The sequence below is a fragment of the Limulus polyphemus genome, unplaced genomic scaffold (genome assembly GCF_000517525.1).
Source record: "Limulus polyphemus unplaced genomic scaffold, Limulus_polyphemus-2.1.2 Scaffold651, whole genome shotgun sequence".
In the NCBI taxonomy this organism is placed as follows: domain Eukaryota; kingdom Metazoa; phylum Arthropoda; class Merostomata; order Xiphosura; family Limulidae; genus Limulus; species Limulus polyphemus.
This window is the reverse complement of record NW_013666261.1, coordinates 294,514-312,305: the sequence shown is the minus strand read 5'-3', so window position 1 is coordinate 312,305 and position 17,792 is coordinate 294,514. Positions and strand designations below refer to the sequence as shown.

General features: G+C 30.4%; 1 protein-coding gene across 2 annotated transcripts in view; it reads left to right on the top strand.

The window, feature by feature from the left end:
* LOC106459719 (tyrosine-protein kinase shark-like) overlaps positions 1-17,792 on the top strand; it is a 50,308-nt gene that overhangs the window by 21,332 nt on the left and 11,184 nt on the right. For both annotated transcript variants that reach the window (XM_013919374.2, XM_022386246.1), the window contains 9 exons: positions 1,804-1,909; positions 2,890-2,957; positions 4,039-4,176; positions 11,016-11,133; positions 11,392-11,432; positions 12,269-12,395; positions 12,678-12,748; positions 13,455-13,601; positions 14,841-15,029. In XM_013919374.2, the coding sequence (XP_013774828.1) occupies positions 1,804-1,909; positions 2,890-2,957; positions 4,039-4,176; positions 11,016-11,133; positions 11,392-11,432; positions 12,269-12,395; positions 12,678-12,748; positions 13,455-13,601; positions 14,841-15,029 (1,005 nt within the window). The remainder of the gene's footprint in view (positions 1-1,803; positions 1,910-2,889; positions 2,958-4,038; positions 4,177-11,015; positions 11,134-11,391; positions 11,433-12,268; positions 12,396-12,677; positions 12,749-13,454; positions 13,602-14,840; positions 15,030-17,792) is intronic.

The following is a 17,792-nucleotide window of genomic DNA, read 5'->3' as shown; positions in this document are numbered from 1 at the left end:
AATCATAATTTTTATAGTATTCAGTTTTGTTTGCTTACAGAGCTATCAGATAGAAAATCAGACCCCTCCTACCACACCCACGTGTCACATCCTCTCTTTCCGAATTTGTTTGTAGTTCTCTCTTACATTTCATTATACATTACCTATAACCAACAGAGAGTCAAGGTTTTCATCTATGTTATGTTCTGAACAGTTAGGTGTCAATTTTACTCAGAGTACTAACATCGTTCCTGTGGGAAAGTTAACAACTAGCTTGGATGAATTTGTAATGGCTCTTGTCGCATAGTTAGAAAGCCAGAAACAATTTGAGAGTTACTGGATATTATCTACTTTTTGCAGGTTGTTAGTATAGGTTTTTTGGTGCATTATTTTATTAAATAAAAATTATTTGATGTGTTACTACCATTAGTATAAAAAGTAGGCCTAACTGTCATCGACAATCGAGAGCAAGAAAAAAAGAAGATTTGGTAAGTACTTTATTTCTTGTTTTTCAAATTTATTCTTTATTTATTATTATAAAAGTAACTAAAATCTAAAAATACTTGTATTTTTTAAGTTATTTAATACTAGATTAGGTAAAATAAGTAATAATAATAACATAATTAAAATGGTTCATGAGGCACACACACACGAGCAGCTTGTAGTTGCTCGTGGATAATGTATTTCAATAGCATAACGTGACCTGCACATTCTCCAAGTGATTTACAATTCATAATGGCATGGATAGTAGTTAGACATGGTTCAAAGAACAATAAAACAATAAAATAGATGTATACTGTTACGAACTTAAAACTACTTAGGATAAAGAAATGTAGTTTCATGTTACAATTTGAAGTCATTCTAGAAAGAAAAAAGGGTAATTTAGGTTTATTTCGATTTTTTATTTTTTTTTGTTGGTTTCGAGATCAGTCAAATTGACCAATCCCATTTTGAGATACAGTAGAGAAAATAACAGATAAACTATAAAATTTTACTGAAAAAAACGTTTGAAATGTATTTAAGAGGTTTTAGAGATTACACAAAGGAAATATGAGATTTTGAGATGAGGAAAAGTATTTTTAATTTTAACATAAAAATTACATTGCACATGGACTATTAAAAAAACTCAATATATTCATAGACAAATCTTTATTTTATTTTATTAAAAATACTTGACTAAAAAATATGATTTTTTATGTGTGAAAGACTTATAATATTAACTGAAAGACTGCCAAATTTTGTGAAGATATACAAACTATATTGAAAGTTAGAAATATTAAATCTATAAAGACGTTCAATGAGTTCAAAGAGTTTACGTGGTCAGTCAAATTGACATGAACCTGTGTTGAGTGTTGACTTTATTTTCAAGATATGAAGAAAAAATTTCTTTATCCTTAAATGATAACATCAGTTTGGTATTTTTTTTATAATTGAAACTTTTGCATATATTTGTCTTATGATCATTTTCATTTCATTAAACCTAAAGATTTGTTACTGTAGTCATGAAGTTTTAGCAGACACAGTAACAAGGCTAATAGTTACCTTGTTATAACTAACATTGTCTACTGTCTCTCTGTTTTAAATTCCTCAACTAAGCACCTTTTATATTACATGAACATGCCTTAAGAAAGTATACACCAAGTATTGTACAGGGTCCCAAAATAGACATTTATTACATTGCTATTCAAAATGTACTAACTGCTAATTATTCTTAAGATTGATTTGCAAAAGCTGCTAATAAAATTTTCAAAAGTAATTTAAGCCTTGACAGAAAAGTTTTAGTAAAGAAAATTTGTTTCATTTATTGCTTTTGATGGTTTGTAGGTACTGCTTGAAGTTGGAGCACCCTGTTATCCACGATCTAATGATAATGAAACACCATTAGAAGTGGCCTTAAGAAATGGGCACCTAGACTGTGTCCGTTTTCTTGGTGAGTATCACATCCTTTTCATTATCAAGGATACAAAACAAAGTATTCATCAAAGAAGTAATACAATGTCAGAAATAACAGGTTTTTCCTTTGAAGTTTTTTAGTGTTATTATCATTACTATATATTTTAACCCTCTCTATACGGGCATTTTTTGTGCACATGTTCCAAGCATATTACAAGGTTTTACTGAATTACATTTAAAATTTAATTAAACCACGTTATTATCATATTATATGAATAAGCTTGGCATCCAAACAAAGCTATTAAATTATTTTTAACAATCCTCAATCATTCTAGTATGAGAATTGTGACATTTGTTTTCTAGGTCTTCTCTCTTTTCTAATTTATTTACCACTCCTCCGAGAAGTATGGAATTTGATTTAATTTTCTCCTTATAATATTTTCATAGTCTTCAATCTATAGAATAGAAAATTAGACCTCTCTTGCCATGCCCACCTATCACATCCTCTCTTTCAGAAATTGCCAATAAGAAATTTGAAAATTTTCAGATAAATAAATGTATTTTTAATCTTGATATTATAATAACTTTGTGCTCAGACGAGTAAACAAAACTACTTAATATGTCCATGGACAAATCTTTATTAAAAATACTTAATTAAAAAATCTGATTTTTTGTATACAAAAGTCATGTAAAGTTCACTGAAAGTCTTTCAGATTTTGTGAAGATACAAATTCTGTGTTAAAAGTTATAGAATGGAAACTGTAAGGAATACTCCATGGTTACAAACTTGATTGATTCTACCGAGCCTGAGTAGAAAGTGTTAAAAGGATTTTGGTCTATTTCTTGCTCCTTTTTATCTGTTTTGTTTTTTATATTTAAGCTGTTATTGTATTTTTTATATTTTTTTATTGTAAATTTAATTTCCTAAGTTTCTTTTATAAATAGTTTCATTTTTTAGTTTAGAAAAAAAGCTTTTTTTTATTATTTTTGCATGAATAATTTCATCTATCATATCAGAGAACTACACACCATATGCACCAACAACTTCCCGATCAGAATGGTTTCATCCTAACTTGGATCGAGAAGTAAGTTTGGATATCGCTTAAAGTTTTTTGTCTTGTTACTTATGCATTAAATAAAAATTCTCATATAACTCTGTGACAAACAAAAACACTTGAGTGAACATCATAACTAACCCTTATGACTTCTATTTGTTATACATCATGATATTGTGATAATAAGTACATATTTAAAAACTGGATATTGTGTTAAAGATCCTTTTGCCCTCCATGTAATTTGATGTGTTTTTTTTTCTATCCTGATTACTTCAAGTTTATGGATTTCATACATAGATTACTAAGCTTGAAACTTACCACAGAAAAAGTGTGATTATACTTTTACCTTCAACAGCAGATTGATTTGTTTACATTTTACAATAATAATATATTATATGCAAGAAGAAAAAAAATTAAGATCATGTATTTGAAATCTAACGGCATCAATAAATAGGGTTTCACATTATGGTAAATGTTTTACTGATGATTAATGTCAATGATGGTGAAACTTTCTTCATCTTTACCAAGAATAAAAACAAATAATGTTTCAGTAATGAGTTATTGACAAACTTTGCTCTTGTATGGGTTGTTTTTTTAATACAAGTCTATTATTATTGCTGCTTACTAGAAATAGTTATGCAACATAATGTGCATTAAAGAAATAGCTAAAAGACTGCTTATATTGCTTTCATGTATTATCACCTTAATAATATGACTTGTTCTTGAGATTAACAATCTGAGCTATTTCACTGAAAATATATTCCTCATATTTCTTCATATTTTTTTACTTTAACACTGAGATAGTATTAGATCAACCAAGCTGTAGCAGTGAATTATATATATATTTTTCTTTATTCAATTATGAAGAAATAATAATTTTCTTAAGAATCTCACATTAATACTAATAACTGTGTCTTCTGTGGCTACAAACAACATATTAAAATTTTGTAATCAAATGGCCACACATCTCATCTATAAATAGGTGGTAGATGAATAGACAAGCAGGTACATATCTGTGTGTTACAAACTAAACATTATGTACTAAACTACTAGTTTTAAAAATTCTGTATTGGGATCCTGTGACAGCATTCAAACTTTAATTTTCTTACAGATGGCCACAAACATGCTACAAAATAAAGGTTCTAATGATGGGGTTTTTCTAGTGCGGAAAAGCAAACGAAAACCAGGTGTTTATGTATTATCTATGATGTGCAATTCACAAGTTTTTCACTATGAAATACAACGAAAGGTATTTAATGTTCACTTTCTAAATCACAATATAAAAAGATACAAAACACTATCACCTGAATGCTTTCAAAGGGTGGACCTTTCTTCAGTTTGCCCCTGAAGAAGAAAGGTCCACCTTTTGAAAGCACTTGGGTTATAGGGTTTCATATCTTTGTGTTCAACTGATTTTTGGAACCTTCATGTTTTTTCCAACATTACAATATAGAAAGGTGTAGTATTCAATTGCCCTTGAATAATATAATTTGGATTTAAATTTAAGTATTGGTCACTTAGTAAAAAATTCAAATTATTTAAGTGTAACTTCCAAATGTAATAAAATAAACCAGAACTTCTGTGTAATTTAAAAGGTTTTCATCTTAATGGAGTAAAAAAAAATAGTAATAGTAAACTTAGTGTAATGTGAATAATTTAACATCATTTATTTTTCTTAGTCTTATTAAAAAAAAGGAATAGTATTTTCAGAATAATTTGTATTTCAATGAGGTGTACAACTGTTTGAAAGTTGCTGACCAATCTGAAGTGCCACACAATCACCTAAAGAAACTTTTTTGCTCTAAAAGAGTGTTTAACCATGGTATTTAGTTGTTTTCTGTAATGTTGTTTGTCTTTTTCTAGGTAACTACCTGACTCAAGATAAATTGCTCATATAAAATGTATAAATTCATTATAGTGTTTATTACTTGATCTTGTGGGCTTCTTGAATATAAAATACACTTAAAACATTTATATCTTTATATATTTAGAATAGCATTCCTTAAATTATGAAGAAAACAAATATTTACTGGTCTCTCAGTCTCTTGATTTAAACTATGCTTTACCAAATATACATTAACTTTGTTAATATTTGTCTGTACAAATCTGTAAACAGTTACTTCTGTCTATCTTAAAATACTTAATTGTAGATTAAACTTCTGCTGACATTGCTAAAGTTGATGTCCATAGTTTAATAATCAACAGTGCTTTTTTTTTTCTGGGAAAAAAGGTTCTGGAACTCTCCTATATTTTCTACATCCTGTTCCAGTTGTTACTTCATCCCAATCCAAAAGAGCCCCTCTTATGACGTTTAAAAATTTATCATGTAATAAATAACAATGGAAATTGTTAAATTTCTTTGGCAGTACTATTTATTTATAATAGACTCCACTCAAGTCATATTCTCATTAATGTTACTATCATTACATTCTTGTGCCTTGCTGTTGGTGTCTGCTTCTGAATGCTGACCTTGGGGTAGCTACAATTTGACTTACTTTATTGGATCAAAGTGAGTGAGTGGAGGGCAATCAATTCGTACAAACATTAGGTTGGATGCAGTAGATATCAAAAGTGAAGACGTAGTCTGTGTGACTATTAAATTCATTTCAGAGAATCCTCTTTCACACTTACATGTGAAAATAGACACTAAAGCCAACATGTTTTGAAAGGGAAACAGTTTAGCTAGTATTTTATTTTATTGCAAATGTTTGTCAAATCCTCGTACTATCTGTTTGTCATTCAATAAAAAGCTTCTGCACAAATTTTTAAATTCAGTTTCACTAAGTTAAATGTAATTGGACATTATCTGGCCAGTATTGTGGGTCTAACACCTTGGCTCATTGTGGTAAGTGTATATCATCACATATTAACCTCTTTTTGATAGATTGCTTCAATCTTGATAAAATTCTTCAAGATTTATGGGTAGATTAGTAATTTTATCTATTTTGTGAAGACAGACAATTTTAAATTCCAGTCTTTTAGGAGCAGTAATGGTGTGGTTGTACTATGGTCTGTGTTTCAGGATTCTTTTTTCAGAAACGTTTCCCTGATTTTTTATCTTTTAATAGGCAGTGTACAAGTTAATGTCTTGAGACTGAAGATGAAGGCTAAGCTCTGATAGTTCTTGCAGCACATTCCAGATCCAAATCAAATTCAGCTGTTGTTATTTTCTCAAGAAGACTTGCATACATGCTACTTTCTTTTGCATATCTGTGTTTTTGGTTATTTTTAGTTTTCTCATAATGCCTTACTAAAGCTTCATAACCTTTCCACACTGTTGAAACTAATCTGAAGCTTGAAGCGACCCATCATGTACTTAACTTTTTAACAGTTGAACTTCATGGAAACTTGTGTGGATATGTAATTCCCTTGAAGTTTTTGGTAGTTCATGGCACAATATATATAGCTTATCTATGAAAAATATAAATCTGTTTATTCTTGAAATAGCTTTTACGGTTATATAAGATTTGACAGGAACATATCTTTTAACAATGCTTTTATGCTACTGTTTTTATAAAATATAACTGCTGCACTGTCGCTATCCACAGCAACCAAATTTTCATGTAAATATTCTGTAAATTCTGTTTTAAATATGTCTTTTGCAGAGACATTGCTTTGTTCAATCAATTCAGTAAACAGGTTCACCGAATTTGTCATTTCAGTATCTGACAGAAAAATACAAATATAGATGATTAAAGTAAACACTTGATTGAGTGTAGTGCTTTCATCAATTAGCAGGGAAACTGTAGATTTAGATTCTGTAATTTTGTTAATGAAGGACTTTTCTCATCTCTTTCCCAGTAATATTCACTATATTGATGCATGCATTGGTATAGTGAAGTATGCATCCCATATCAATGCCATTTAGTTCCCGTACAAGAATCTAAGATTCAAACATTTTATTTTCGTGGTACTCTCTTACATCTTAATTATATTTTACTATAATAACAACAGAAACCTAACATAACACAGTTGCTCTTGGGAGGTTGTCATTTGGACCTATGATGGCCTTTGACTTTATAAATGCAAACATCAGATCATGATTTGAGGAAAGCGGGTTTGATGTGCAATGCTTCAAAACGTAAATCCTACAGCTTCAACTAGTAGGTGCTGTGATATTGACTGGTGGCAACACTCCCTCTAGTATCTCTCTTCTCAGTTAAAGACAGAAAAAGAATCAAAACTGTATGTGAAAAAATCTTAACTTATTGTAAAAGAACAGTTGCATATTATTTATTCATCTTTAAAGGAGCTGATTCTTCATAATAAAGAGACATTGCATGGTTATTATGACATTTAATCTTAAATTCACATTGTGTTTGTAGTGAATGGTCTTGTTATGTTGCATGAGATTATCAGACTCATCTCTCCCACATACAGTAACTTCACATACATTGTAAATTCCAGTTCAATACTGTCTGAACAGAAGTTACCACATTTGCTCTAATAAAACATCCTAGTGTATATTGAAATACAATAAAACTTGTTTTTATTCCCTGAGGAAACTGGATAGCATTTATTTTAACATTACAGTTATTTATCTTAACTTACAATTAGATTAAATATTTATATATTAATCAAGTATTTAGATTTATTTATATATTTTTTTCTAATTGAAGAAAACATTAATTAATAATATATTGTACAACTAAATGTATGTGTAATTGCAAGTTATGTTTAATAATTAACAAACAAATTTAGGATGAAATTTATGTAAGTAGAAAAGTAAACTTGGGAAGACAAACAATATATCGTGTGAAAACTTAACCTTTGTATTATTCTAGCTTTATGCATCTTTCCATTAAGGAACACTTTGGGTATTCAAAATAACTTTTTTCACAAAGAACTAGTCTCCCTCCCCCCATACTCCCAAACAACTCGTCTCCCCCACCCTTTGGTGGGACAACAGTAAGTTTATGAACTTACAACACTAAAGTCCAGAGGTTGATTCAATGTCCATTAATGAAATCAAAAAGTTTGTCATATTGCTTTGGTTTTCACATGAAGAAAACAAAAACAAATTCTAACAATTTCATCTCGCTCATTACAAAGGGATCATCCCAGTTTTTTGGTTTTTCATATGTAGTACAATCAATGTCTTTTCTATCCAGAAAACTTAAACTTAGTGTAATATTTCTTTTGACAAAGTTCTTTGTAATGTGTTAAATATTATTAAATTCTTCATTGATAAATATGAAATTCTTAATTGGATATAGAAGAAAATCCAAGTGTTATTTCAGTTTTCTACAAGAAAATATTTCCACTAGGGTGACTCACTACTACTACAACAGGCTTCGTGAAGTGGCTTACTGATGCATGTGAACACATTTCTAATTGCAAGCGTGCACTTTGTATAAGACTTGAAAACCTTTGATAGCAGATAAAATGTGTAAATGTTTGAATATGGCATTAGTTCTGTTCTATGTTGTAACACGCAGTCAATTTATTATTATTATAAACTCAACAAGTCACTGTGTCATGTTGCTATCTACCCTACCCTACAATGCTATAAAAAAACAAAAGTTTTAGTTTATTATTTGACCTTGTTTTATAGTAAATGTTGAATGAATGAATTTGAAATACAAAGTTTATTTTCAAAGTTTTGTTATAGATTTGTTATAGTCATATTTTAATAAGTACTTTAGAAAACTGAAACCTGTTGTTTTTGGGATAGTCTTATGTATTTTTTTACAGTTTATAGTGAATTATTGAAGAGAAGTGATCTAGCTACAGCTTTACTTGTCTTATCTATTCTACAAAAACAATATAGCTTGTAAATGTTTGAAAAACTGACTTGAGCCAGATGATATCTTTCTACACATGTGCTTTTATGTAGGTATGGTATTTGCAGACATACTAGAGATCTAGAAATGGAACAGATATCCTATTATAAAGTTGAATCTGATTTTATGACCTGACTGAGTTGAAGTAAGAAAATAAACAAAATAAAAAACAGCCATTTTATCTATCTGTAAAAACAAACAAACAAAAGAAACATCTAAAGTAATAATCAAAACTTATTTTGTTTTCATATGATACACGAGCTATAAACAGTTTTGAACTTTCAGCAGAGTAGAGTCACACAACTGTAGTTTTGTACCCTTATGTTTAGACAATAATATATGTTCACTTGTCCTATTGACATGTGTGTTTAAAAGTTCTTTGGTTAAGTGCAGTAGAAACAAGTAATAAATTTTGTTAACCCCTGATGGGGGTCATGCCTACCTTGTGTACCTAGCCTTGAGCTTAGTGTAGTAAGTACATGTAGCTTGTACATGTGTTTATAATCATTAGAAAGCTCATTTTACACTCTAATCCAACAATGGTTATTTTGAAATTTGTGCCATGGTATAGTTAGTGAGACAGTTAAATTATGTTTAGGTTTTACTTTTATATTTTAGTTAATTATGTATTATTTTTGACTTAAGATTCATATTTGAAACATTTAATAATTTTCTAAATATATTCTAATGTAACCTTTGCTCTACAAGTCTTAGAACACAAAGAATGTACAAAGTTTCTCCGCCCGTTCATACCATTCTGTTGACATGTGTGGACATAAATAATTAATGGTAAATAACAGGAAAGGAAAATAATATAATTAACCTATTAGTGAAAAGGTAAAGACATGAAATTATGCATATGAACCAAAAAAGATATTGTAAGACTATTCTACAGAGGTAAGTACATATTTCCATTTCCTAATTTTAAATATTTCGTTGATGATAATAGCTAGAGTTAGTGATATAGTAGAGAAAATGGAAAACAAAATATAAACATTTACCTTAAAAAACTTTTGATATTCATTTAGGAGGTTCTAAATATTATGTAAATAAAATGTGAAAACTAAGATAATAAATAGTATTTTTATACTAAACATGAAAATTGCCTCACAGGTGAACTATTCAGAGTCCAAGTGCAATTAACTACATGTTTTATTTTTTTGAAACTTTGTACTTTTAGGAAAGTTCTTGTCAAATTTAAAACAATTTCATCCACTAGTTTTATATTTGGAATGAAATATAATGATAGCTACATTAGGCCCTTAAAATATAAGGACCCGGTAGCCATAGGGTTAAAGGAAGTTCTGAACTGATCACTATGTACATTTTACAGTAGGATCACTTCTCCCATAGTACACTTACCACCCACGTCACTTGATCATACCAAAGTTAAGATAGTAGGAAGACATAACCTCCCTACTTTCCTAAACCTCTTTAGCAGCCAGTGCCACTAAAGAATGCACTAATACACAAAGAATTCTCCAGTGATACCTTCTGTGGGAAAGTTCAGTAAAACAAAAGGTAGATAAGCTATCATTAGCCTCAAGAATAAAGGTGCAATGTATATTTAAACTGTACCTACATTGCTGAATTTGTGTGAAAGGAGCACAACCACATTGTGTGTGCTGATTTCCTGCAGTGAAGAAGACTTTTTGTGTTTGAAAAAACTTCTTTGATAATTTTGTATCTTTATAATGTAGCATTAGAAATGAAGAAAGAATACAAACCACACAGAGTGTAGTGTTTGCATTGTTGAAAATACTTTGGTTTTGATTTTTTTTTTTTTCTTGTTATGTTTGATGAATAAATCTTTTTGTTGGACATTACGAAGGCTTTTGTATGGTCTTATACACAACTTTAGCATCTTAATAAATAAAGGGATCAATGAGTCATCTTTTTTTTTTTTTTTGAGCAAATATACAATATTGTTAGTACAGGTCTCTGAGACAGTGTAAAGTGTTTCAGAACTGCATAATTGGGTTAAATCTCACTCTTCAGTTAGAATAGCCCAAGAGTTCTCCATAAGTGAATTTAATTAATAGCCTTCCCTCTATTCATTCAGTTCAAAATATAGAATGGCTAGCACAACTAGCCAGTCTGTATCTGTGTGAATATATAATAAAAGGCAGGTTTTAATACTTGTTAGTTATTTTCATTCTCTATGAAATAGAAAACAAAAAATATATAATATAGTTTTAATGTAAACTTACTGATTTACAGTATTTTTTTTCAGGATATTTAGTTATTTTAGTGACCTAGTGGCAATACATAAACAACTAGAATAATATCGTTTTATACTTTAAAGGGCTTGTTTTATTTTATTGATGGAGGCCCATACCTGGAGTCATTAGAGCATGTGGTGGAACACTACAAAAGAATGACAGATGGATTGCCTTATCAACTAGTCTGTCCTGTTCCACCTAGTAAGTATGATAAATCAAATTTCCCATTAAATTTTTTATAGAAAGCCTATGTATAATTTTAAATTAAATGGTTTCAACAAAATTCATTGTGCTACTAATGCAGTTGACAAAATGTTTGAATATCACTTATCATAGAAATAATGTAGATTAATTTTTTGTGTAAGAATTCATTCTTGATTTCATAATGTTGATTTTTTTAGCAGAAATCTAGTTGTAATTTTATGAGTTAAACTTTTTTTATGTCTTTTATCTGACTAGGTGTAACAGAAAATAATAATTCTCATGTCATAAATGAACAGGTAAGATCTCGGTAACTTTATACTCCTTGTTTGTTTACAAGTCTTTATAAAATAAATTGATAAAATATTTTGTTAGAAAAATTGCGTAGGAGTGGTTTATTCGTACTGATACAACTGTACACTTTCATCACTAAATTGATAAGTTTGTAGTTATTATGTATTAGCAGATTAATTTTTTGTCATTTTTATTCTTTCCAAATAGGATTAATTATAACCCCAAAAAACAGGTAGCAAATGAAAAATATAAACAGTATCTGCTGGTTTCTGTAAGTTTATGGAAAGTATATTTTAAACACAAAAATGTTACACAGCATAAGCCATCATTTTGAGGCTCTGGCATGGCCCGGTGGTTACGGCGCTCGGCTCGCAATCTGCGGGTCGCAGTATTGAATCCCCGTCACATCAAACATGCTCACCCTTTCAGCCATGGGGGCATTATAATATGATGGTCAATCTCACTATTCGTTGATAAAAGAGTAGGCAGTGGGTGGTGATGACTAGCTGCTGTCCCTTTAGTCTTACACTGCTAAATTAGGGATGGCTAGCGCAGATAGCCCTCATGTAGCTTTGTGTGAAATTCAAAACAAACGAACAAACACATCATTTTGTTAACTAGTGTTGAATCAACTTCACCTTTTATATAGTATTTTATTGTGATATCATAAATTATATTTCCAGATGTGTTTTTACTTCTCCTAATTCAATAAGTATGAGGTATGAAAATCATCAGTAGATATTTGAATAAGCTAGTGTGTTTTTTTTTTCATTATATCAAAATATTTTGTTTTTGGAAAAATGTTATTTAATTTATCATAATAAATTGGCTTTTCTTTCAGCAAGCTGACGTTAGCATTAAATACAGCCCAAGTGAGATCACTCATTTACAAACACCATTAAGACGTACAAGTAATCGACTTTCATCACTACCTAACTTAATTAGAAGGGATTCCTTAAAATTAATAGGTATTTCATTTTTCTTCTAAATGAACAAAAATTAATGAGTACAAGGATAATGATAATGTAATTTGTGTTCTGTTTTGTAGTTATTTAAAAAAAGTAACTGGAGAAGTTATTGCTCTAAATCCATTAAATGTTTGTTTTCATTTTTGAAGATAAATAATTTGTAATAAATTTATTTTTGGAAAGAAAGATTGGCAAAAACTACAACAGGTATTACGTTTCATGTGATAAGGAACGTAGTTTTTGGTGAACTTTCTGTTTGAAAACACCAATTTTGATTTATAGGTTCACCAATAGGAGAGGGAGAATTTGGTTCAGTTTTACAAGGGATATGGCACAGTTCCTCGAACAAAGAGGTGAATATAAGATTGCTTTATTTTTCGCTTCATAATTTCTTTCGTATTTATCCATATTACACAAAACGTATGTACGGATGAATCATTTTAAATTATTTATAGGACAAATATAAATACACCACAGTAAACCAAATAATGGCAACACTTGAACCTTCCTGATTTTAAAATTTTATTTATTTACAAACAATAAATAATGTTTAACAAATATTAATTTTATATACTGTTTATTTGTGAAAAACCTGTTGTAACACCTCTGACTTCAAACTCTAAATACCATGCAGCATTAACCATGATGACATCTGCTGACCATATCACATCCTTGATTACAATATATCATAATCTTGACTACACTGGTGTAGCACTATTTAACCACTAATTTTTATTTCAGCCAAGAAGCAATGGTCACGCACAATGCAGTTAACTAATAATGATTTACTCAACTTAAGAAGTTATTTTTTCAAAAACTAAAATACATGTTCTGCCTCCAACATTATAATCATGGTGTAGGAGCAGTTAAACTAATCATCATGCCATCACACTAACTCCACTAGTCTTTAGTTGTAAATGTGTTCTTTCTCTGTTTTATTTCCTTCTATACAGTGAAAAGATAATAATTTTTCCCAAAAGAAAAAGTTTGTAAAAAAAAATGTTTTCAATAAAACATGGTGGTTTTACAACACAAATGTTTTCTTCTTTGACATACCAGCGACATGTAGCAGTGAAAACTTTGCGTGATGAACATATTCACAGTGGACGGGAAGAGTTTATTCGGGAAGTAGAAGTGATGGTTGGCTTAAGTCATCCGTGTATCGTGAGACTATTGGGTGTTTGTTTAGGTCCACCTCTGATGATGGTGAGCACTGATTTAAATCTTCTCCAACTCTCTGTATTTTGAAGTTTTTCATTTGCTCACTGAGTTATTGTGCTAATAGCATTAACAAATGCAAAATTACTTATAATACCAATTTATTACAGAAGCAAAATAAGCTATTCATGGTTGGTATTTTAGAAATGAAGATTTTACTGAAATTTGAGGGGAATACCACCTGCTTTTTAATCTGATATAAAAAAAAAACTGATGCTGAATATGTCATGCATCTGAAATTAGTACATAAACATTGATGTTTTTGCATTAGTTCTATATAAACGTAATTATTATTTTAATGCATCATGACCTTACTGTACATTGATGTTTGTCACATAAACTAATTATTCTAAGAACCTTGTGTGAAAGGAAAGGAGAATGTTTTATGATATTTTAACCACACTACATTTATGTTGATGAGGTTTTATTTATATATATGGATACAGTAACTGTCATGGTGTGGATTAGATTAAACAAGTGAATTATAATTATTGTCTATGTTAAGTCATTTACAGATCATATTTATAGAATAAAATTAACACAGCATTATTTATCTTTATTCTTAAAACTGATTATTTGTTTATTTAATTATTATTGTACTTAAATTAACTTTACTATCATTCACAAGAACTAGCAAATCAACCAGCTAGTCTTCGTATCAATTATTTTTTTATTCCTATATCTTTTTAACTTAAGGACATGTTAAGTTTATGTGTAACATCCTTAGTATAGATTGTTTATGCTGTTGTGACTGACAAAGTTTGCATGTACACTCTTAACTGTAGTTGATCTATTATACAATTACGGGTCTCTTTTTTTTCAGTCAGCTGAATTATTCTTTAATGACAAATTTGATTAATGTCTATCTTGTTCATTTTATTCAAATTCTGGTAACGTTTTTTAAGTTTGCATATACTTTCTCCTCAGCATATTTATCTACTGATAGCAGTAACTTCTACAGTGTAGTCTGTGTTTACTTCCCTCAATTTAATTATATTACCTTCTAGTGTTTATCTTTCTATTTTATTCACAAGAATTGTGATCTATTTTACCTTTGTAACATTGAAAAAGCAATACCCCAAGTTGTCTCTTGTTTAGAGATCCCTCTGGTGGGTATTTTTTACCTTTATCTGAGCCATTATTTTTTTGTTTGATACTTGTGTAGATGTAAATATTAAAGCTGTTCACTGTCAAACAGATTGTTATGTGAAAGTTTGCTTCTTTAAGATTCAAGAATTAGTGCCTATGGGATCTATGTTGGACTTTTTGCTGGACTATCCTACAGAAGTAAATACAGAAATGGAACTGATATTGTGGGCTGGACAGATATCCAGTGGTATGAAATACCTGGAAAAAAAGCACTTTGTTCACCGGGATCTTGCGGCACGTAACATTCTCCTGGCCTCTAAACAACAGGTTAGATTGAGCAAATGTTTTTAGTTGTTATAAAAAGTACTTTCACAGTAACTCTCTTTGTTTTTAGTCTTAACAATTTTTTTGTCTATAAATTCTATGAAATTAATGCCATAAAAGCTATTAATGATTTTTTATTTAATGCCTTTTATTTTTCTAATGCATTTAGCCAGAAAGATTAGGAAATTAGCTTTCAAATATAAACTGAATCTGATAATGCATAACAAAAGATCCTATAAATTTTGTGAAGGTTTCTGAATTCTTGCATTTTAGTGTTTAAAATGTGCATAATCATTATCTCAAACATGGAAACTAAAACTCGAATTTATAGTTTAGAAAAATAGTTCTAATTAGACACAAATATTACAATGTTGTTATATATTTTTACATTCAAAACAAATCCAATAAAACCCTAGCATCTTTAACTGCTGTACCTTTCTAGAAAAGCAGAATAGTAATATTGAGTAAAATATGTTTACATGATATATTTTTACAGTCAAAACAAATCCAATAAAACCCTAGCACCTTTGACTGTTGTACCTTTCTAGAAAAGCAGAATGGTAATATTGAGCATAATATGTGGAAAAAAATGCTGCATTTACCACCTGCAAATTGCTATTATTGAAAACATTTAATTTGATTAAGCAAGTGGTTTTTCATCATAATTTGTAACAGGCAGTAATGTCACATTTGTTACACTCAAAAGTTATTTCATTCTTTGTATTAAGTTAAAATGATTAAATGAGTCTGAGTGAGAATTGTGTTCCTAAATAAAAAAGGGACAGTGCTGTTTTGTAGGAGGCTTATAATGTATAAAATACTGTAAGTTGGGGGAATCCTACATTTCCAAAACAAACTTCAGTTTGTTACTTGCTGTTGGTTTTCTTGCACTAGTTGAACTATTGGTCGAAACTGAAAAACTACCTTACATTGTTGCATGGCAAGGTGCAGGCAGTTCGCTATATAGTGATCCTTCAAACCATCCCAAACATATGCTTTGGTTGTCTCTTCTAGAATAATATCTGAGTAGGAGCATCATTGATAGAAGCTATGATGTGAAAACTACAGGAGGATTGGGATTGCCCTGTCTATTCAGTAGAAACCAATGTGGCTGTGTTGCAGTGCCAGTATGTGTAGTGAATGGTTAATCCTCGTCATAGCTTAGGTTCAGCCAGATGCAGGTACTTTTTAGGATAATCCATCTGAGGTGTCTTCCTTTCATGTGACAGAAACTGCCTCTTAAGAGTGAGAATATGTTTCACACCCATAAGATATTTCATAATCTCACAGGGTAATCCCTTGGTAAACCAGTCAACAAGGATACCTCATAACCCTCTGAAACCATTCCAGGGTATACCTTACCATACAAATGGTTCAGGTTATTCACATAAATGGCAAAGCTTTCTGTGAATTCCTCTTAATGATTGCTTGATTTTCCACCTGGCTGAGGTGCCCTAGACATCTGGGTATGTTGTAAACATACCCATGGACCCTGACACTTGTATAAGGGATAATCTCATTGATCTAGGATTGTGGAGCAACAAGTTGTCATTGTGTTTGTGCAGAATACCTCCTGTCTCTGTGAGGCTCATGATTACCCCATATTTCACCATCTTCACCAGTTGGTGCCTGCTGATGAAACAGCTCTGGCTGGGGGTACTTTGTCCACAAGCAGCTAGAGCTAGGCAATTAGTGGAACTTGCCAGTTGACTAATAGAAAGGATCATTAATCAACTACTTACTTTCACCTAATCATTTATTCTCACAAAATCGGTTGAAAAATTACAGCAATAAAAATAAGGTTTTGATATCCACAATGGACATTGTTTAGCTTTGTGCTTAACAACAACCATAATGGCAGTGTTTTAATGAACAGAACAAAAATCTTACATGAAATACTAACAGTTTTATAAGGGCCAGGCATTGTTTCTTTTAATTAAAGGGCATTTGGATTGAATCAAAAGAGATTCCTTAAATTTCCTGTCAAGAAAAATGCCACAAGTCTCTAAATTTTGATTATTAATTATGCTGCGTGTATTGACATAATGTTCAGCAGTGATTTCTTTGTTGTCAAAATTTGCAGTAACATGAAAATGTTCTTTAAAATGATCCTGTATTGGATGACTGGATACACCTACGTATGTGGATGAAACTGTGTACAGATCATTTCATAGATGATGTTCCCAAGTGTGCAAGATTTCTCTGAGCCATTGGTCTTAGCAAAGCACTTTTTGGATTTGCATGAATTGTTGTTATTGATGGCTGAATGAGTAAGTATATTCTTCAGTTTTTACTGGATTTTTGTATGATGTGGGTAGTTAAAGGTTTATCCTTGAAGGGCATGATGCATGAAATTGTTGCTGAACAATGCACAAGGTCCTAAGTGAGGAGACATCTTATTGGATGAAAATGAAAGATGTGCGACAGTTTTCTTTACAGGAAATGTGAGGAACCACTTTTGATTCAATCCAAATGCCCTTCCATTAATGTATACAATGCCTGGCCCTTATAAAACTATTGTTATTTCCTGTGGTAGTTTTTTTTTCTTTACATATACTTTTGTGATCAGTGACTGACCTGCTTAACAATACTTTTAGCATGCTTTGCTGTGCACCCTACTGTTATATTTTTGTAGTTTTATTTTCATTTTGGTTACTATAATTTAAATTCAATTTTGTAACCTGTTACAATCAAAGATCTTTGAAAAAGGCATAATCTGAAACTGTTTGTTGTCTTCATTGAAAATGGTTTCCATTCTTCGTTCAG